The sequence below is a fragment of the Bacillus rossius genome, chromosome 1 (genome assembly GCF_032445375.1).
Source record: "Bacillus rossius redtenbacheri isolate Brsri chromosome 1, Brsri_v3, whole genome shotgun sequence".
In the NCBI taxonomy this organism is placed as follows: domain Eukaryota; kingdom Metazoa; phylum Arthropoda; class Insecta; order Phasmatodea; family Bacillidae; genus Bacillus; species Bacillus rossius.
In genome coordinates, this window is record NC_086330.1 from 311,454,320 (window position 1) to 311,477,254 (window position 22,935).

General features: G+C 37.4%; 1 protein-coding gene across 5 annotated transcripts in view; it reads left to right on the forward strand.

The window, feature by feature from the left end:
• The window catches only part of LOC134527909 (polypyrimidine tract-binding protein 1), a 797,394-nt gene that overhangs the window by 327,802 nt on the left and 446,657 nt on the right, over window positions 1-22,935 (forward strand). Inside the window, exon 1 of one of the 5 annotated variants that reach the window (XM_063360938.1) lies at window positions 6,420-7,448. The exons of the other annotated variants lie outside the window; for them this stretch is intronic. Coding sequence (XP_063217008.1) covers window positions 7,446-7,448 — 3 coding nt within the window. The 5' untranslated portion in view covers window positions 6,420-7,445. Of the gene's footprint in view, window positions 1-6,419; window positions 7,449-22,935 lie in introns of those variants that run through there. 5 annotated transcript variants of the gene reach the window in all.

The window sequence follows — 22,935 nt, forward strand, 5'->3', positions numbered from 1 at the left end:
TAATGATGTAGTAGTCCCATCCTTCAGACACCCCTTCACCCTGTACACGTGTTCTTGTCAGCATATCTAATATAGTGGGCTCATGCTATCGTTCTAACATATTTAGTTTGTGTTGTGGCTTTTGTTTTTCATTATTTTTATTTCAATTTAATGTTGTCAGGCGGACCAGTAAAACAGCTTTATCGGGATTCAGGAAATTGCACCATTTATTTTATACTGGTGGTATTTTGCGATGATTACTATAGAGCCTACAATTTTTGAGCTTTACGAAAATTCCGATCGCATGAAGGAAACAGTTAGGTGCGTGGTGGGGGAACCGGGAGAGGAGGGTGATAGTTAGGTATGTGGTGGGGGAACCGGTTAATAGAGTAGACGGCTGGGGAGAGGTAGAAATGACGCAGCGTACTTGCGCACTTGCACGCTTGCGCACTTGCATACTTGCAATATATTTAGCGCTCGCATACTTGTCTATCTTTTTTTCCCTATACCTAAAAATATAATAAGCAAGAAGTTTCACTTCAGTCGCGCGTGGACACCATGCACACATTTTTTTTCTACTCACTCTAGAAAATTTTAATAAACGGCCCCGCCGCTCGTGGTTTTTCTCTTGCGTTGCCCAGGCCGGCATTCTGCCAACTCTAGATGTTTATCCTCCTCATCACGAAAAGGAAGAATTAGAATATAGTTTAGCCGTATGTTCCAGGATTTATTTTTGCTGATTTCTTGTCAATTTGGGTCACCATTATTTGATTCTCCGAGAGCATTAAGTGTCCTCGGGGTGCCTTCACACTGGTGGGGCGCGCTGGCTAGAGACAAGCTCGCTCGCCAACTCGTCAGAAGGTCAGATTGAGCCCAGCATTGCCTGCTGTGAAGATGCGCCCAGAACAGAGAACACCTTTCCGCGCTTCGCTTTTGTGGTCATCACAGGTCAATGGATCCTCTGGAAAATCTCGTAAGACGTTACATGAGCCGGACTTTGTGGCATTGTATTTTTATTGCATGTAGCACAGTAGTCGTTCCTAAGCAATTAATATATTTTCAGTTTTAAAAGTATGAAACGTCACTTTCTAGGGCGTTATACTGTAAATATTTTGGTTGTCAACGTGAAAGAAAAAAAAAGTGAAATATGAAAATGCATAGCAGGCGCGGAATAATCGTGGGGTAAATGCAATGCGTGCGGTAATAAATACGCTGATAGTAGATGTAAATGCGTGCTGATACCACGTTGCCAATCGAGATAAGGTTTCAAACAGAAGCTGCGGAAACACGGATGCGCGCGATCATACGAGTGACAACTGCGATAAACAATCACGCGACAAATGAATTGGGAAGATGGAGTCGGTGGCGGAAGCTGCGATTGCTGTGGGCTGGCGTGCAGTGGTCAGGCGCTGCCCTGCTGGAAGCGTGGCGGACGTTGCGGTCCTCTTTCTCGCCGCGTGACGTCCGCTGAGAGTAACAGTGCGACAAGTACAGTACTCGCTCTGATGGCGTGCATGAGACGCGCTGCTGGGCCGGAATTGATGGGTTGTTTGAAACGTGACGAGACAATGAGAAACAAGTCTATAATATAAAGAAGAGTTTCCGTTTGTTTGTAAGTAGATATATTTAATTTTATACAAATCTGCATTAATACTTTGAGATTGATGAAATTTTCACACCTACATCTAAAAAAAAGGGGGAAATTTACTGTCTACACTAGATTTCGAAAAATCATACCTTAAGAATATAACTTTGACACTACTTGATGACATTTTGTTCACTTTGTCTTAAAAATAAAAATTAATTACTGGTTACAATTATTGATTTCTAAGGAGAAGCGGGTCACTGCCTACATGAAATTAAAATACAACACACCTAATCCCTTTTTCCCCACCCCTAAAGCAGAAATGTACTTTTTGATGAAATTTTGCATATTTTGCGTTTAAACTACGGGAAAAATTACTGTCTTTAACTGATTAAGAAAAAAAAGGAATGTTTTTAATTGTTTTTTAAAGTTTTTAAATTCTCTCCAATCTTCCTTTTCCACCCATTGAGGCAGAAATTTGGTACTTCTTAACGTAAATTGACATACATGACATTCAAAATAAGAGGAGAATTACTGTTCAACTTTTCAATTAGAAAAAATGTTTTGCAAACTTGCTATTTAAAATAAGAGGAAAATAACTGTCTACGTCTGATTTCGAAGGAAAAAATACTCCCCTATTTGTCCCTAATTGAATTGTAAAAATCACCCCTTCCCCCTTCCCTCTCCACTGTTAAAGTAGAATTTTAGCGCTCTTTGAATACAGTTTGCACTATAAACATTAACTTATGAGGAAATCAACTGTCTATACTTGATGTCGAAAATAAATTTTAGTAACTGTTTACATGAGATAATGAAAAACCAGCTAATCTGCTGTATCCACTACTTAAAGCATAATAAATCTTTCTTCTTGATGAAGTTTTGCTCACTTGACGTTCAAAATTGAGAAGAAAATTACTCTCTACATTTGATTAAAAAAAAAAAAAAAAAAACTGTTCACCCTGTTTTCAGCCTGGACAACGCCGGGACTTCAGCTAGTCTAATCAGTGAAAGTATAAACATTTCTTTGTAAACATGTTCTTAAAAATTTCCATTCATAAAAGTTATTTAATTATTGTTCAGTTGTGGTCATTTGTAGACCAATGAAAGTGTTTAAATTGATAGGCCTGTATTATACTAACTAATATGCCTTGTGGCAGAAAGGCCTTAGCGTCTCCAAAACTCTCAGTGATTGAAACTGTGTTGGGCGGTGGTTCTATGACGGGTATTACACTGAAACTGTGTTGGTTCTATGACGGGTATTACACGTTCAGTCTGGCATCAGTTCAGTCCATGACTGTGGTCAGACTGAGCGCGAAATGAATTGACTGATGGGCCAGCAAATTTTTTAAATATTTTGATAATTTTCGTCAGTCCAAGCAAGACTGTATCGCTTCAGTCTCAACTTGGACAGCGTGGAGGAGAGTACATTAACACAGCAGACAGCGCTTGCTCCTACGCAGTTGGAACCAGAAAAAAAAGGATTTATTCTTGCTTTTGAGTCATTGCCAATTCTGCGGTATAAAACTCGTCAACTTTACATCAACAAATATAGAAGGAATGATGCTTTGCAAAACCTACTAGTTATTTGTAAACAACTGAAACCTTTGGTATCAATAGATGACGGGAAGAAAAAATATCTATACATTAAGATCGAATTATCATCGAGGATAAAAAAAAATTTGTACAATCTCGAAGATCAGGAGCATGAGCAGATGAAGTTTATAATCCGAAGAGTTGGACTTTCGAATTCCTTCGTTTTTTTTGGATAAATGTGAGAAGCCACTGGTAAGAATCAATTTGTTATACATTCTTACAGTTTAATTTCTGTGTATTTATTACCTATTATTACATTAACAACAAAGCAGTAAGTATAAATACTGGTTCATTATTAGGTACATTGATGCTCATAGGAGCATAATACATGCATGCTAATTATTCATTTTGAAAAATGTACAATTTACCATCATTGTTGTAATAGTGGCATAATTCGTCTGTTATCATTTTTGCATCGTTTGGTATATTTCGAGTGTTAGTGGGCTCCAAATAAAATTCTTTATCTCCATTTATTGTTCTGTCTGGTCTTATGATTATCCTCAAATTTGAAGCCAAATAAGTTTGTGGTTGTGTTTTAAGCAAACAGTTATGTAAATAACAGCAAGTTAATACAACGATTACCGCTTTATTCGGATCAACACATAGTGGTTTTTGGAAAACTCCAAACTTTGTTCTTAAAACCTCAAATGCACCTTCAATTACTGACCCAGTGCAACGATTATATGCCAAGAAGGCAATTAACGACATATTATTTGAAGCGGAACTGGGAAATTTGAACAGATATTCTGTGAAAATAAATGTACCAGTTCCTTCTCCCAGCAATTCACATACTTAAGCTAAATATTCACAGCCATCTCCCTGCTCACATATCTCAGTAATATCCCCGCAGTCACCTTTTTAAGGACATCCACGTTCCAGAAAATCATTTTGCAAGCAGTGATTTGAGCTCAGTGAATTTACATACACTGCTGGTTCATTATTGTCTAATTTTAAACCATGATTTAGTAGCTACTTTTCAATTGTCTTTTCTTTAATTTATGCTTTATTATATATAAATTATGTATATGTTGTACTTGATCTTTGTAAATAAGGTATTATATATATTTATATTTAAATATATAAGTGTGTGTGTGTGTAATGTTACTTACTTACCCTTACGTAAGACTGTAGGGCGTATGTAGTGCATAACATGTTCCATTATGGCCTAAGTGATAGCAGCTGGTGACTTTATAACTGAAAATCTCAAATTCTTAATTTTTATTCCAGTAGCAAGGTATCTTAAGGTTACGGCCAGATTTTCTTGAGCAGATATCGACCTCCTCATGTACGTATCTTGTTTTGTAAAGTACGGTTTAACCGTGTCCAACAAGTCATCAAAACAAGCATCTTTCATACTGTAGTAATGTTTGAAGTCCTCATCTTAGTTTGTTATTCTTATTTCATTCAGCAAGTTCAAATGTGTATTGTGATCTCTCTTCTGTGTCCATACTTTTGTCCATGTCTACCTTATAACACCTTTTTCTTGTAGTTAATGTTATTATAATTGCAATACAAGCCTTATCCTTATTACAATCCATTGCTTTCAAGAAGAAAAATATGTACTGCTATTACAGAGTTCTCAAGGAGACTGGTCAGTTTTGACTGAACGTGTAATGTCATCCACCAGTCCATCAGTTTTCCTTGTCGTCAGTCCATTCACGACCAAGTTCTTGGATTGAACTGACGCCAGACTGAACGTGTAATACCCGTCTATGAGACAGGGACATAGCTATGGAGAGGTCCATCAAGTCCGGGGGAACCTCCCCCCTCCCATCTCCCAATCCATTTCCCCCCAAAATTTATAAGAAAAACATACACAAGCGAAGATAGAACGAGGCTATTACAGCAATACATAATTTTACAGATGGATTATTTTAGAAGAATTATTGTAATCCATATTGGGCTACATTAATGTATATCCTCCCCATTATGGTCCGACGTGCCTCACACACACAAGCCACAGGACTTGTGTTTCCAAGTAGTCTATATTTATTGCCTATTTGTACGCATGTTAATGTCAGCACGTAGGCTATTTCATGCAAATTTAACATGTGTATTTCTTGTATTTAATTACGACAATATATAAGTATTTATGACTTGTTTCAACGAAATAATCAAACAGTAGACTCGAGGAGATAGTATTTAAAATAATCATATAAAAATTTAAAAAATAAAATGTCAAGTTTTCTTTTCTTAGGGCAAAATTATTACTTTGACTTATTTATGTAAACATCGAGGTTGTAATAGTCTACCATTCCCTAAAATTTTAGAGTGACAATCAATTTTCTTTTGAAATTAAATTGATTTGGTATAAAGAAAACTTACTCATAAAAAATGATATAGTAGTTACTCTGGCTACTACCCTGTATGAGAGCCGCCGGGCTTACAGAGCATGGGGGTCGCTGCGCCGTGTAGTCTGGCGCGGCGTACCTCCGCCCTGGAATGGAGCAGCACCCCGAGGAAACCCGCTGCCTGAGTCGTCGCACCGACCAGACATTCATCACTTCGCATCGGTGAGCGTGCGACGCAAACATCCCCTCGGTTGTTGTTTATGGCGGTGTTGCCCCTCGGTTTGTTGTTTACCGCGGTATTGAATACCGCCCATTAGGTCCTGGAGGAAAACACTCAGTCCATTTTATTTCCTCTCTGAAATATTTGCTACTTTTTTTCATCTGTTTGCGTTTAAAACGTCTTCTTCAAATTGATGGCAGAGCTCTCTTAATAGGCTTGGTTGATTTACAATATTGCTGCAAATGCGTAGTTTTTGTTTTCTTTGGTGTGGACAAATTTCTTACGGGATATTTTTTTTGTTCGTTGACATGTGCGTTGTCTATGAAAGAGCTGTGTTTTTTTTTTTGTAGCATAGCACATTAAGCCACCAGTACAAACTTACTCCTTGGTTTTGTAAATGGTTTGTGTGATTGGGATCGTTAAGTTATAACATAGACGGTTGTGCACATGGACAGGAATATGATGGAAGAGCAGCGAGAGTGGATATAGAAGCGAGAGGGATCGACGGGCCTGGAAAGAGGGGGAGGGGTGGGTGAGGCTAGGAATGGATGTAAAAAATGGCATAGGTAAAGCAACACGGGGATTACGTACCTGTGACTTGCGCGCGGCCGGGCCGAGAGGAGCTTCGGGCGCGCTCGTGCGTCTCCGGCGGCGCTCGGGCGGGCGCGCGGCCCGGATAGGCCGTCGCCGGAGCGGGAAGGCGGGGAGGGGGTGTTTGAAACTGGTCGAGCGAGCGGGGTCGACCGGCGGCAGTTGCGAGGTGAGGCTTGCTTCGTGAGGGTCGTGGCTGCTTCTGCTGCAGTCTGCTGGTCTAGCGGCGTGTTTCTGCTCGAGCCTCTCCTTCCTCTTCCTTCCTCTCATCCTCCTCTCTGCTGCTCTCTTCTCTTCGCTTCCCGAGCTGCGAGCTACGCTCTATCGAAACGTATTCACAAAATTCCATCCGGTCAGTTGTTTTTATTGTTGTGTTAACCTGCGCAGCACTGGTGAGTAGAGTTGTGAGTAATATAGCAATCGTTTTAGAGTACTGCAACGTGTTAGATCAAAGTTTGTTAGTTTTTGCAAGTCGTTTGTAAGTAGATTGGTCTATTCGGCCATTACGCATCACTGTTCTCATCCTCGCGGGCGTTTTGTTTTGTTATTTATATTTTTATAAAACGTGTGTTTACATAATTGTTAAAACTTTTATTAAAACATTTTTTACATGCATAGCTAAAATTGTGATGTTTTGTTGTTATTTCATATGTGCGTGAAGGAATTTAAATTTTAAAACTTGAACGTTGTTGTAGCGTGATCAGAAGGTTAGCATATCTCCCTGTCAAACACATCCTGTCGCAATAATAGGTAGTAGGTAGTAGTTAGCAGTTAGCGCTGAGGCGGTGACCGACACAGGGCTGCCAACATTTCGAGCAGTCGAGGCGGTCATAAACTCGACATCCTGTATTTTCACTCCTATTCCTACTTTCCTCCTCCCTCCTTTTTTTCGTTCGCCTCCCACCCCTACTCCGCCGCCGCCGCAGCCGCCGCCGTCGGTGGTGGGCCGTGCCTGTGCTGCTGTAGCCAGTGCTGCACGTGCGTAGTGGTGGGCCGAGGCGCCGCCCCCGCCGCCCCCCTGCTGCCCCCGTATCACCACCCGCACTCGGCCGCCCCCGGCCGCTACCTGCTGCCCCCCGCCCCAGCTCCCGCCGCCGCCAGCACGCCGTCGCCCGCAGGCTCCGCCTCCGCTACGGCCGCCACGCCGCCCGCCAAGCGCCTGCCCGACGAGGACCAGGACGTCCACATGGTGAGTCCCCCGCCGCCTCGCCGCCTCGCTGCCTCGCTGCCTCGCTGCCTCGCTGCCTCACTGCCTCGCTGCCTCACTGCCTCACTGCCTGTCTCCTGTCCACTGACCCCTGCAGTGTGACGGGGCTGTGCCTCTCGTCCCCATACCTGGAAGTACGCCTTTCCGCTCGTAGCTTGCCGCCGCAGCCCAGTCCACGTCCCAGGTGAGTGGGTTGCATACTACCTGGGCGCACGTAGGTGGTAGAGCTGTCTTGCGAAAAAAAACATCCGAGTACATGCTGGAAGTCGGATAAGTAGTCCTGTTACGGTAATTCGATTTCAATCCCTCCCCCCCTTTTTTTAGGAGAGTGAAAATTGTTAAATGGCGTGTTTTCATAAAACTGTTTAGGCTTTAAACGTCCGCTAAAGATTCCTGTAAACACCCGAGGGACGTGCAAAACACCTTTATCTTCAATTCTCCGCCATATGAAGTTACGGCAACCACCCAAACACCATAGTTTCTCCTGGACGACGAGGAGACTGCTCGTCAGTCCACAGCCTCGCGTGGAGGATAAGCCCCTTAACAGGAGACTGCCTAAATTATTTTACAGCTTTCATGTTGCACTTTTGCCAATTTTTTAAATCGAAAATGTATTTGATGGGTAATTTTGATATTCAAATGTCTTATTTTATGGCTTGGAAACCAACAGTTTTAAATGCCATTTTTATAACCGTATTTTTAAATGTATTTAGAATGATATCCCAGAAATAAAGTGCTTTACGACGAATGTCACATAAAGAAGTTTTATTTAAAACGGTTTGCCACACAATTACTTGTTCTTCGTTTGGTGCCAAGATTGAAATATAAATTGCTCTTCTAATATTAAAAATAAAACATTTCACAAACACTTATTATATATGGATAAAATCATTTGCTAACAATTAGCCGTAGTCATATATTATTTTAAAATCATGAGCGCAAACACGAATTGATAGAAACATTGTAATTGAGGATAGGAGTCCCTCAACCATTAATAATGTGCGGCTCGGGTCTCGTTGCTGTCGCGCTGTCCCGCGCTCGACCGGAGACAGTTCACCTGCGCGTCATTCTTGCCAGAGTATGTAGTTGTGACGAATGGTTTAGGTTTACGCCCTGCAGTTGTGCATACGTGCTAAGAGGTCAATCGTTATTCAAAGAATATTGAACTAAACTTATATTTGTTGACCACACAAGATAGTATACACCCAGGCGACTAATTCGCTGGTTGATAACGTAGGTCTTAGTGCCAATTTTCATTTGACTGGCTCGTTCATTTGTTCTGAAACATCGATTACAGCTCAATTTCGGAACGTATCAAGTAAAAAAAGAATTGAAATTTATTTTTGACGTTCATCATCGAGATATTTATCAGCCATCGGCAAAATTACTTTTCAAATACTTTTACTAGCGCAAAAAAAAATTCTTCTTGCTGTATAAAAATAAAGAAATGGAAGAATAATTTACAATCAAAAACTCAATAGCACATTTATTGCCATAACCCATTGCTTATTCGTGTTTTCTTTGAACAATTGTTGCAATATATGTGGTCCATCATATTCCTGTGTGTGCCTGAAACCAGTTAATATTTTATAAATATATGTCATCGATTCAATTTTGATTTAAAAAAAAAAAATTACTTCGGTTGCGTCGTTCCCTTCGTTCGTTGGTTTGATCAGTTGTTTGATTGTCTCGTTTCTCCGTGACTCAGTTTGAAGAATGAACAGCGGTAAGTGTGATGTTGGGTGTCTTGTGTGCTTCTCGTGTCCGTCCGATATGGTCGCGTGTTCCCTGGCGTGAGCGCCCCTGCGCTCATGTTTTATGAGGCGTGTTCCCTTCCTCGCGGCCGCTGTGTTGGCTCTCACGCCTCCTCCGCGCCTCACTTGTTCTATTGTTCTTGACAACAAGCACGCAAAGCAACATTCCTTTTCTTTAAAGAAACAGAATCTTTAGTAAACTTTAGCTTTGGTCCTGGATACTTGTTTCGTGCCCCGATATCGTCGGGCTTAGTTGTAACAACAATAAAATTGCAACGAAATTACTTAGTGGTGTCTTTAGTTGCGTGGATTCTTCAGTTGCGAGTATTCGGATACCATTAATCCTTTAGAAACACGGCCTTTAATTTGTGGCTGCATTTTCCAAGGGATGTATGAATGTGTTTAGGCCATGGACGCTTCCCTTATGTATTAGGAAACAAGCCCTGGAGAAGTCAGGGGAATAAGGATTTTCGATTTTAAAACACATTCTGGTTGTGGAACACAAAGACTGAAACTGTATATTTTTTTTTTCTCGTGATGTCCCCTTTGAATTTTTCTCGATGAGCGTTCGGGTGTGTCGCAAAAGAATGTAAATAACTGCAGCAGGAGCGCTAACGCATTTCCCGAGCAGGCGGCGGCAGGCGGCAGGCGGCAGGCGTCTCGCGCCCGAGAGGAAGTGTCTTCCCTGGCCCGGCCAGCTCTCCTGCCCGCCTGAAGCCCTGAATCCAGCTGAACGGGACTTCACACGTGAACCATGTTTCAGCTTACTGCCTTCTCACGATGCTGTTTGATGGACGATTTTTATGATATGTTTTATTCACAACTGCTGCCTTAAAGTGATCTGATAGTTTGCTCCGTAACAGTGAAATCGCAATAGCTTGTTGTTCAAATTTGTCAAAATATTTGTAACCGTCCACACAAATTGAAATGAGCTACGTAATTAAGTACATCTTGTTGAGATTAAATTGAAGACATTTGGGCGTGAAATCTTTTTTTTTTTTTTATGATTGTATCTTGTGAAATACTGCAAATTACATTCTGGAGTTCGGAAAAGGATTTAAAAATAAACCTAATATAACTTTCATCGATTTCAAAATTTTGTGACACAAAATTTATATATATGTATATCTTTTACAAATCTAAAGTAGGATAAATATAAAATATTCATTTTTTAGATAAGTATTCTAGTTGTTGCAGTTTAAAAATTTTATAGAAAATAATTTAAATTAATGCATTAAAAATTAAATATATGTGTATAATACAAAAATCATTCCGTGAAATTGCTTTGGAGGGTTAAAAGTGGTACAATAGAGTAGTGCAAGTATTTAACACGCTGTATTTGATGATTCACACGGGATTAGTCAGTAAGTAACCGCCATTACGATATAATTGTATATGTTTGGGCTGATTTGAGTGGATTTCATTCAATTTTGCGTAATCTTGAGTGATTGTTTAATAATTCTTAATATTTATGCCGCAAATATATGTGTATAATACAAAAATCATTCCGTGAAATTGCTTTGGAGGGTTAAAAGTGGTACAATAGAGTAGTGCAAGTATTTAACACGCTGTATTTGATGATTCACACGGGATTAGTCAGTAAGTAACCGCCATTACGATATAATTGTATATGTTTGGGCTGATTTGAGTGGATTTCATTCAATTTTGCGTAATCTTGAGTGATTGTTTAATAATTCTTAATATTTATGCCGCGCGAGGAATTCTTTTGACATTTAACTAAGCATGCGCGTTTGGTATGCGTAGTTCGAAATTAAACAAGTTGTCAAAATGGTATGATTTCCTTGCAGTAATAGTTAATCTCATAAAATATTGTTTCAGACAAAATTTTTAAATAATAGAATATTTTGATTAAATTTTAAGGTTGGTAGGGTGTCTAATAAAGGAATTACAATATTTTTTGTTATTAGACCATTATTCACCCTTACAAGAAATGGTTGGTTGTATCAAAAATTGTTTCAGAATTATTATTTTTAAATGGTATCATGTTTCACAAACAATTTGAACGGATTTGCTGTTGTGTTCAGGAAGAAAGTTATGCTTTTTTTTTGTTCGTCAAACCCCGTTTTTTTGCACATCTTGTATTTATGGTTGGTCATATCAGAAATATGTCTAGACAAAAGTGGTTGAAATTACTCTAACTAAATTTATTACATTCATACGGATGTGATATTCGTCATATTAAGAGAGTTTTAATATATTTCTTTTTTCTTTTTTTTTAACCTTCCCCATTTATACCCCAATGATGGATTTTGCCCATTAACGAACTCAACCGAGATATTCCATTACTATATTTTATGTATCAGTTTGGAAGTGATTTCTGAAACATTACTGTGATATATATATATCAGTAATTTTGCACAAATACACACACATAAACTTTTGTTTTGAGTTGACAATAGTTTTGGGATATATGGATAATGAAACAAAAACTATGTTAAAATTTCCGGAAGTCGCACCATAGTCGCTACAATAGTTAGTCTTCCTTCGAAATATACCTAAAAGTAGTAAAGGTATGATTTTGGGGGCTTAAAAAGTAAAGAATTGATCATTTATAAAGGTTTATTTTTAATATATAATGTTCTGAATTTGTTTGAAACAGTACGGTAACCATTAATAAACAACCAGGACAACTATTTTATATAAAAACTGCTACTATTAATTTTAATATTCATAACTAATATACTCTGGTCAGCTGAATTCTGTCGTTATATCCGTTAAGTGAAATCAAAACATTGTTAATAAAGTAGGGAATGATAATATTTAATGTTAAAAATATTTACTAGTATTACAAAAACAAAAATAAGTATTAAAAGTAAATAAATAGTCATTAATCACGAGAAATTTATGTAGTTATATTTAATTTGAAGCAATAATAATTATTATAGAAAGGTACGTACAACAAACATATAAAAAAATCACAAAATTCTAAACAAAAAGAACATATTTATTGTCAGATTATTTATTTAATTTGGAGACATGACATAATTACTTGACCTGGAGTATGATTTGAAAAAAATATTAAAAATAGTCAAGGCTGTATCAAATATATTTTATAACCTCTTTCATATTTGCAATTTTGGAACACATTCACAGTTCATGTGTGTTGTAATGAAAGAGGTGTTCTGTATTCACAGCCAGGGACGCAACAACAGGGGGGGGGGGGGGGCAAGGGTATTTTGCCCGCCTCCCCTCTGAAACCTTGAAGTGGAGGCAAACGGGGGCAAAGAAAGTGCTGTGTAATAAATTTTTAGATAGTAAAACTGCTTAAATAGCACCATTTTCCACCTTGAAATACAAATTTTCCCGGGGGAGGACCCCCGGACCCCTCGCTTCAATAGGGGGGGGATCGATGATTCTTTATAAGAAGGTATATTGCCCCCCCTTTTGGAAATTTAGTTGTTGCGCCCCTGTTCACAGCCCCTCGAGGCACTGCTGGTTCGAGTCCTGCCGAGGATTGCTGCGTGAGGGGTCGCGGCTGATGGTGCCAAGTGCTGGGTTTTCTCGGGGTCCTCCCGTCCCCCTCCCACTCATTACGTCTCCGCTCACCACTAATCGTCGTCTATAATGACTTTAAGCTAAGCCCTGATTCGTTTTTCATCTGGGCACACACATCGAGCAGGGTAGCTGGAAAATAAAAAAGCAGTTTACAATACTGCGTTTAATAAATATCTAGTGGCACCGTTTAAACATGATAATTATCTAGTACAAACAAAACGATTGTATGACATTACGTTTGACTAAATTTTCCAGCAGAATATCCCTAACTCCAGGTTGCAACAGCCGGAGCTGAAGACTGACAAAAGTGCCCCATCAGTGGGGCTGGTTGTGTATGTTAAGTGATTCTCCTTCAGACTGGTGACTATTACTCATAAAACATATTCTTGTAATTGTATATCTTGCATTCATTTGAAATTTTAAATTTTTTACCCCAAAAAGTAATAAAATATAAATTTAAAAAAAACATTCCCACGTAATTGTTGGTTACATTGTATGCCATAAGAAACCTCAATAACGGACAAAAACATAAAATACATACACACACAGAAATGAAGCCAAATTCTACCGAAATAAAAAAAAAATCTTAAGACAGGACAGAACATTCCGTAGGTATAATGAATTAGCCGAAACATATTACATCACGACAGAAACATTTTACATCACGACAGAAACATTTTACATCACGACAGAAACATTTTACATCACGACAGATACAGTGGGCTAACAACGACGAGACTGTTGCAACAAAAACAGAAAATAAAGACAAAAATACCTCGAACAGAGACAGGCAGACGAACCCAACGAACGATGATACTAAACCGATAATGTGGATAGCATAACAACGCAGAGACATACAGGCGAACCCAGCGATGTGACGAAACAGACGTCCAGAACACCACAACGACGACAGCACAGAATAACACAGTAGGCTTCCTAAGACAAATTTTTGTGACGTTTTGGGAACTGAGATCTGTTCCCGTCCTCACAGACACGAACAGGCTGATAGAGGACACTGGAAAAAAAAAAAGTTTTCCATTGCTTTCCAGTGTCCTCTATCAGCCTGTTTGTGCCTGAGGACGAACATATCTCAGGTTCCGAAACGTCGCAACTGTTGTCTTATGAAGAAAAAACAGTCTTGTCGATGTTGCGTCTGTCTGTCTTATCGATGTTGTGGTGCATAGAAGATATGTTTAGTATCATCGTTGGGTTCGTATGTTTTTTCGCGGCGTTTTCCAGGGTCTTTTTTTTTTTTTTTTGGTTTATTTACTGTTCTTATTGGAACGATCTCGTCGTTGTTAGTCCACTGTGTCCGTCGGTAGTGTAAGATTCTTTGACCAATTCATTCCACGGAAGTTTTAATTTTTTGACACCGGCTGATTTTGGCTTGTTTTCTGTGTAATTGCATATTCGTCTATTTGTGTTTATCCGGGTTTCTAATAACATACAATGTAACCAGCAGTGTCGTACGTCTAAAAAAATCTTAAATCAATTTTACCCATTGCAAGTACCATTAAAAAATAAATAAATAGTTTTAAAACATAACCAGAGGAGTCAGTACTAAAATTTCAATTAATGTATACTTACGAAGATTATAAATGTGCAGTAAAAGAGGCAAACAATAATCAATGTGGGACTAGTTAGTAGAGAAGTAGGAAAATAATATATGATAAATGTATTTATTTCCTCTGTTTTTCTTTAACTTGACTACGATTCATTAAATTATACAAGAATTTTGTGACAAAAGAAATCTTGAGTGTGTGTGTATGTAGTCACTTTAATCTACGTGCGGTATTTTGACTAATGTAAAATTTTAATAATTGTAACAATTGACAAATAAAAATTCCAAGAAATTTACTTAAGTTTTTATAAAGAAAAAATAAAAAATACAAAGTATAAAATTGTTTCAGGAAAAAAATTATGTATAAAACAGTTAAAATTAACATTAAAAGGAGAAAAACAAATACATAAATTACAACAGTATATTACACCTTACTGAAATATTAAAGAAATATCTTCATAATTTAAATTATTAGCCAAAGATTGATATATTTTTTGTTTGAAAATAATTTTTGGTTTTTAAGTTTTCAGGAAGTATAACTACAATTTTTGGAAGCAAAAACTCTATAAAGAATCTGTGAAATGGTTTTATGAATTTGAGGAATAAGTAAATTGATGTTCAGTCTATGCCGTGTATGGTAATTATTAGCTACATAATTTAACTTATTTCCCCTTCGATACATACTCATTTTTGCATCTCTGATATACAATCTTTTAATATAAAATACTATTAAAAGTTTAAAAAGTTTCTTAGATTGGTACGTATTTTTTTAAAAAAAAATGACTCGTAGAATAAGTTTTTGAATTTTAATAAGTTGTTTAATTGACTTTTTTATTCCTCCCCAGACCAGAATGGCATGCTGCAGAACAAACTGAAAAATAGCAAAGTAAACCATTCCAATTCCTTCAAGAGATAATACAGATCTTAGTTCAACGAATTTATACACAATTTTTAAAATTTTGTTTCTAAGATAAACATGTTTTTCCCATTTTCAATAAGAGTCGAGCACTATACCTAAGTATTTTATACCTTGTAATATTTCAATAACACTACATTTTTTTTCGCAATCAAAGCTTATTTCATTACGTACCTGAATTTTAAGTTCATGTTCGATAAATTTATCAGAAATGTTGGCAGAGAAAGTAATATATTTGGTTTTATTTATATTCATAGAAATAAAACTATCATCTAAAACATCTTTAAAAAAATTTTAAATTTTATTATTAACAGTTCGAAATACAGAATGCCAATTTTCAGAAGAAAATAAAGTTGCAGTATCATCTGCAGCCATCTTCTATGGATTTTTACACAAAGTTTGTTACTTTGTTTGAAGCGTAATTTGTACTTAAACCTTTTTATAAACCCGTATTGATTTACATACAGTATTTTGTTATTATATAAAAATTACACGTATTGTTTTTAGCACTTTTTTTTATTTTTGAGATGTTACCTAATATCGACATAGCTCTATAATTCGAAGATGCAGCGTTGCGCAACGGGAGTTCGGACGACACGTGTCCGAGGAGAGCTGCCGGACGCAGCTGCTCGTGGCGGCGGCAGCGAGCCGTGCCTGGCGTGGTCGCCGTGTGACGTGTGCACACGCGCAGTTGCGTGCCACGCCCCAGGCTCGTCTCGTTCCTCGGTCAGCGCAGCGCAACCACAACATCGACAACTGTTCATTAGCAAAGGTCTAGCGCGAATTTTTTTTTTCTTTTGCGTTGCAAAATAAATAGTGCAAAAAAATTTTTTGAATATGATTAGAGTGCATTTTTACCACGACCGCGCATCGTGCAACGAAATTTTCACAGGATGGGGGAAAAAAAAAGTAACATACAAATAAAAATTATTTGCGTGATTATAAACCATATATACTTTACTGATTGATATTGGAAAATGAATGGTTCCATATAACTAAACTATAGAAATTGTGTTTATAAACTTTTTCAGGTGTATTTACATTAAGTGAGATTATGTCCCTATGTATAATTTAATCGCATTTTAAAACATTAGATTATTATTTAATACAAAGTTAATAAATGCTTCGCATATTTTTCGGTTTCCATTATTAATTAAAGTTCGTTTCAATTATAGTACTAATTTAAATTTATACGCGTGTTTATGTTAATTTTGAATACTGAGTATTTAGTTATTTTATTTGAAGAATTAGTTGTGTGACGAATGCGCATGAAATGCTGAACAGCCGAAGTTTCAAACAAAAGTTGTCTCGTAGAATTCTCGCAATTGACTGACGAGTGTTAGGATTATGCGGTCGACAGTGAAAGTAGTAATCATCGAGTGTATGCAATAGAACAGACACAATCTTCAACACAAGGATACCTACATGAGAAAAGTGTTTAAAACTAAACTGAAACCATTTTATTTGCCTAACTACAATCTGGATAGTATTTTTAATTAATATTACCAGTTAACTTTTATTTAAAATATCTGTTGATATGTAAATATTTAAAAAGATTCCACATCTGAATATGCTGCATTGTTAACCTGGTTAGAGGATTAACTTGTGTACGGAAATATTTTATATGGCTAAATTAGTAAAATGTTAAGTGTTTGAAAATTGATTACTAACAATGAAATACATATTTTGTTAAAATAATCTTTGAATGTAAACATACAATAACCACCTGAACAATTACATAACAATGTTCATTCAGTCACGACGGAATTTAGGATGCAAAGATCAAATTTTTTTCATTTTTTTTCTTTTTTAAAATTTTTTCTTGGGTTACGGTTTTATAAATATCAGTTAATAAAATTGTTTCGCGATATATTGTTGCACGTTGTACGTTCATACACGGATAATTAATCTAACATCAGGGTCTAACATCGTATTTAGTTTACATTATTTGAAAATGAAATGAAGAATTTAAAAAAAAAAAGTATACTTATATGAAAATTTGAATTTTTACATCAGTAATAAAACACATCATAGTAAGAGTCCAAATAGTGTTTCTTACTACAGTTAAGCCAGCAGACAGTGTAAAATATTTATAAAAATTATGCTTTATGGACTTATTGTGCGACTTACGCGGTCGCCTCAGTAGCTTGCAATGCGAAGTCAACGCTCAGCTATTACAAATAGGCAATTTAAGAAAGTTAAAAGTTATTTCCCGTCCAATCTAATAATAAAAAAGTTACAATGCAATTTTCAGTAAGGAAGATTATTGTGAAGCGGTAGATCGAAAACAGAGGAATGAAACAAATTTAATGTTTTAAGGTAGCAATTGTACAGAGACGCAGACAGACTCTTACAACGGAGGTTTATTTTCTGTGTCTGGATGCTGCTGAGCTTCTATACGCGCTCCCACCTGTGTATTCCTCCGCCAAGCTACGAGATAAACATTCCAGTTACGTTTTCTACGTGTTGCTTATTGATTACAGTATAACACATTCAACAAAAACATAATCCGTAATTAGTAGAGACCTGCAAAATTCGCGGTTTCGATGGCCTTCAGGATAGACTGCACATACCCCTGTACACTCGGGCAAATAACGCAAGTTCATTGGCTGCCGACTTGTAAGTCGTCTCAGCTGGTTTGTCTGTGATTCGATCCTTCTTTGGTTCAGGGTTTATAACTGGTTTATAACTGGATGAACAGTAAGCCAATAGCTAAATTATCTAAGAGGTATATGTGTTTGAATTCTAGCCTATCACCGAATGAATCCGCGAATTTTTCAGGTCTCTAGTAATTAGTACTAGTTACATATTCACGAATTTCTTGTTACTATGGCGTACATCCTTCCTGTTACTTTTTTCTCCTGACAACGTGACTATGTGTTAAGCAGAAGGTTATAATTTTGGGCGTGTGGTTATATTTTCACAGTTAAGTGCCGCGCTGCTATTGGCTGTGAGATGTGGCAGTCCTCGCTGTAGCGCCACTCGTTGCTCGGCTGCGAGTGAGTAGCTGTTGCCGGCGAGGACTGCCTTCAGCCGTGGACAGCGAGTCCTGGGCCTCTTTGTCTTAGAACCACCGAGAGCTTTTAGAGCTCTGTTTTTATGAGTTTTACATTTGGAACACGTCGGACCAGAACCAAGCGCACTTCTGACCGTGTAGGAACCTACTAGTAGGTCGTAAGGCACCTAGGGAGCCCGTTTTAGAATGACGAATATAACAAACTCTTTAATCTGTGCTATTAACCGTGAATTTTACTGCCAAGAAATTCAGTCACCACAAAAGAAGAATATAGTTATAAAAATTCAAACGTCCGTAACTACTAAAAGCAGACCTGCCAAAAACAGGCTACCGGACATACATGCATATATATATACACACACACATATATGTCTATATACATAAAATCCCGACGTTTTTTTTAAATATAAACTTCAAAGATATAATCATATTCAAAAATAAAAACAAAACTTTTCAAAAGGGTAAAATTATAAAATTTAAAATATCATCTACAGATTCCCAGTGACACCAACTTAGATATCCAAAACGGGAAAAATTTTCCCCGTTTTTCGTTTAGAGTAAACTTTCTGAGATAAAAACGGGTACGGTGATTGTAAAACAGTGTGATTATCCGCCAAAGTTAGTGAAGATATTTCTTTTTCACCTAAATTTATCCTCAGTTATTATTATTTGTGCTCAAACAGTACTTTGGTAACCATGCCGTAGCTGTTGGTGTAATTTTGCTCTGTGGTATGTAAATTGATATATGCATGCATGTGCAAATTTACAACCGCCAGTTAATTCAACTGAATAGTTTATTAAAGGTACACGATAATTGGACATTAAATTTTTACTTCTTTCAAAAAAAATGTTGTATCTTACCTACAGCTTTTAATGAACAATGTGCATCTTTTGTATACCGATATTTATTTATTTTTATTTTTTAATGATCAAGTTTACTCATAACAGCATTCTGTGTGAAATACCAAACAAAACAAAAAATACACCACCTTTTGGTTTCTCCACCATCGTGTATACACGAATAAATAACACTTTCATAACTACGCCACGTTTAGAACTAGTGCTACGTTATCAATAATCACTATATAAATTAAAGGGGTTTTTATGGATATGTTAAAGTATTTTTTGCAGTTAAAAGTATGACATAACCTTTTTACTTATGCGATATATATATATATACATATACGTTATTTAACATGTTAGTGATTGTAATTTGACGTACATCCGTGTATTTTATCCGGAGTTTGTATGACAAATTGGTTTTATAAAAAAAATGGTTTCAAATTACAAAAATTGTACTGCGGATTTTTTTTTTTTAAACGACAAACATATAGAAACGCTAAACGTTTGTATTTGTAAATTGAGTTTTTTTTTTTTTTCACAGCGAGTTACCTGGCAAGCCGTGTGTTGCTAGGCACGGTGCGTAGCGCAGGCGCATTTATATTATCTGTTAAATGTCTGTAGGATGTGAGAGATCAAAGTTGACAGGCCTCGCTTTCAAAAATTACATTTCCAGTCATATTCCCTTTGTTATCCAATCATTCTCTTATCGTGAACTTGTCATTTGAAATGTGACATTGTCCTCGTCACTTATTTCAAACGACACCCTGTTTCAGTACAGTACATTTGCGTCCGTTGGACTCTTTTAACGAACCTTTGAAAACAATTGAGCTCGACTTTGTTGGATACACGTGCAGTGGATTTTCGGAGACAACAGTGTGGTGTAGCGTGTGGACGTCGTGTGACGTGTGTAGTTCCCGCAAGGGCACAAACTGCAGGTTGACGATGTGTGCCAGCGAGAGTGCTCACGCACATGCCAGGGAGCTGTGGCGCCATGGAGCTATGAAGCTAGGGCTGTAATGGAGCTAGGGCGCTATGTTGTTAGTAACCTCCATAGTTAGTAGCTAGTAAGCCTGGCCGCCGTGGAGCCAGGGCTCTTTGGAGTTAGAGTGCGATGAAGCTAGGGCGTTACGGAGCTATGGAGCTAGTGCACTATGCAGCTAGGGAGACAAGGAGCTATGGAGCTGGTGATTCAGGGCGCTGTGTAGCTAGGGCCTCGACCGCCCCCGTCCACAAGACCTCCGGGCTCGCCCCAGATGCAAACTGATTAAAAACTTCCCGGCGGTAAACTTTGTGGCGCTCGGCGGTTTTTCCCCTGCGATTAGGCGGTTGCCTGTTTCACTCAGTTTTGACGTTAAAAAGACCGTTTGTAACAAAGCCGATAGGGGAGCGGCGCTTTATCGGATTTACAGCCGGAGCGTGGAAAAAGGAAAGAGAAAGAGGAGAGGGGAAGGGGCTTTGACGCAGTTCGGCGCTGTATTTGACATAGTTCCGCGCCGCCGCCGAATGTTCGATACCGGCGGGACTGCGTCAGCGCCATCGGGGAATGTTGTTGTTTATGTTGGCAGGCTTGGAGCAGGACTCGCGACTCGGCCGCTCCACGAGGGGCTCTTCGAGCGACTGGGTTTAACAAACTCTCATTGCTTGCCCGTGTTTAGCATAGTACTATCTGGCTAGAATAAATCAGATACAGCAAGCCTTCCTGTTATGTACACACGGATATGCTCAAATTAAATGATAAGAAACATGCTGATCGAGACGAGCTGTAGGTGGCTATAATGAGCCATTTCCTTTTTTACAGTATTTTCAAAATAGTGATTGGGATTTGGAAAAAAAACACTCAGTTATGTCTTAAATAGGCATTACTTATTATAAATGGGCATATATTATTATTGCGAGCCACTGGAGGGATATATTTATTTTAACTTCTGTATTTCTTAAACGGAAGTAAAATAAGCTTGCCAATACCTCATGACGAACGCTAATATCGACAATAAACAATATTTCGGAGAACAATTTTAAGCCTATATTTCAAATAAATACTACCTTTTGTAGCCGTTACCATGGTGCGACTTTCGGAATAATTTTCATGGTCCATAGACCCAAAAACCATCGTCAACTCAAAAGTTTATATATATTTTTATATATATCACAATTTTTTGGATACGATAACTGTCGCAATTTTTCACATATTACTTCCAATCTCATACATAAAAATAAAAGTGGATAATCTCAGTCGAGTTCGTTCATGGGCAATATCTGACCAAATGGTAGAAATGGAAAAGGTTATTTTTAAAAACAGAAATAATCGCTGTAACTCTCATAATATGGAAAATATCACATCCGTTTGAACGTATGATAACTTGTAGGAATAATACCAAAATATAATTTGTATGAATAAGTTTTTTATACGATCAACCGTAACCCCGTTCGTAGGCACAACATCGTATTATTTCGGATATTTTGTAAATCTTATAATTTTTATCTATAACGTTTGCCTGAAACATTTTTTGATTAAGTGAAAGAGGGGTAGAATTTAAAAAAAATATAACTCCCTTATTATGCATTCTATTAAATCCGTTTGAATTATTTGTAAATCTTATACATTTTTCTAAAACATTTGTCTGAAACAATTTTTGATAATACAAACCACAATCGCAAGGGTTTGAAACACCTGGGTTAGAATGAGAAAATAAATAAAACTTCCCTAAACGGAACACAATCGAATCTATTCTTATTTTTGTTTAACTCTCTTAATATTGACTGAAACTATTTTTAAAAGAATTTCTGTTCACCCAATCATTACTGCAAGGGGCGGAAATAATATTTGAAAGTAAAAAAAAATATAATTTTTTCTATATATATATATATATATATATATATATATATATATATATATATTTAAAATTTGGGCTGAAACAATTTTTGATGGAACTAAGTACGTATTACAGTAACTACATGGGTTAAAATTTAAACAAAAATTAAAAACTTTCTTAGATCTAATTTGTTTGGATTTATTCCAAACCATCTTAATATTAACTTAAACATTGGTGCAAAGCAAATTTTTATACGAACCCGTTATTAGTGCATGGGATGAAAAATAGTGTTTGAAGTTCAAAAAACATTTAATAATTACCTCATTTGGCATATAATATGAAATTCGTTCTAAGCTAATCAATGCTGCATTATAAACTACTCAATGCTGGAAACATTGAGTTAAAAATATCCGTAATATTTTCGCTGCATGGAAAAATATAAAATATTTAATCGATCATTTTTTAATATTTATGAGAACATAAATATGTTATGTACATTAAGTTCTTAACATGTTCCAGAAGTTTATAGAATTTTCTAAAACATTTCCTGAATAAATAGGTTCTTCGAAATCTCCCCACGCCCTTAGACTGTGCCGATAGGAATTTTTTTTTCTCTCTCTATCTTTTCTTTTCCTGTCGCTGTTTCCTCTGCCATACAAAAAAAACGAAATAATTCAGTAAGGTAAAAAAAAAATATTGTTAAAGTAGTTAACAAAAAAATATTTTAAGAGTCGGTACGAGTATACTGTTTTAACTTTAGTGTGTTGGCAGCATAGTTTCGTACTCTGCAATATCTTGCCAGTAAAGTTGTTACAGTGTGGGTTGTGCTGCCGCACGCACATCGTGAGACACTGTATGCGCACCTAGCTCCTGCTGCAGTAGCTGTTGCTGGCCGTGCTCTTGTGAGCGGGCGAAGATGTGTCGGCCGTGCAACAACGGAGCGGCCTCGCGGACTGTCTGTCGCAATGCCAGTGTGTGCGCGTGTTTGTTGGCAACACTGACCTGGCGGGAGCGGTGCCAGCACTGCACCGAGGCCGCCGGAAAGGGAGG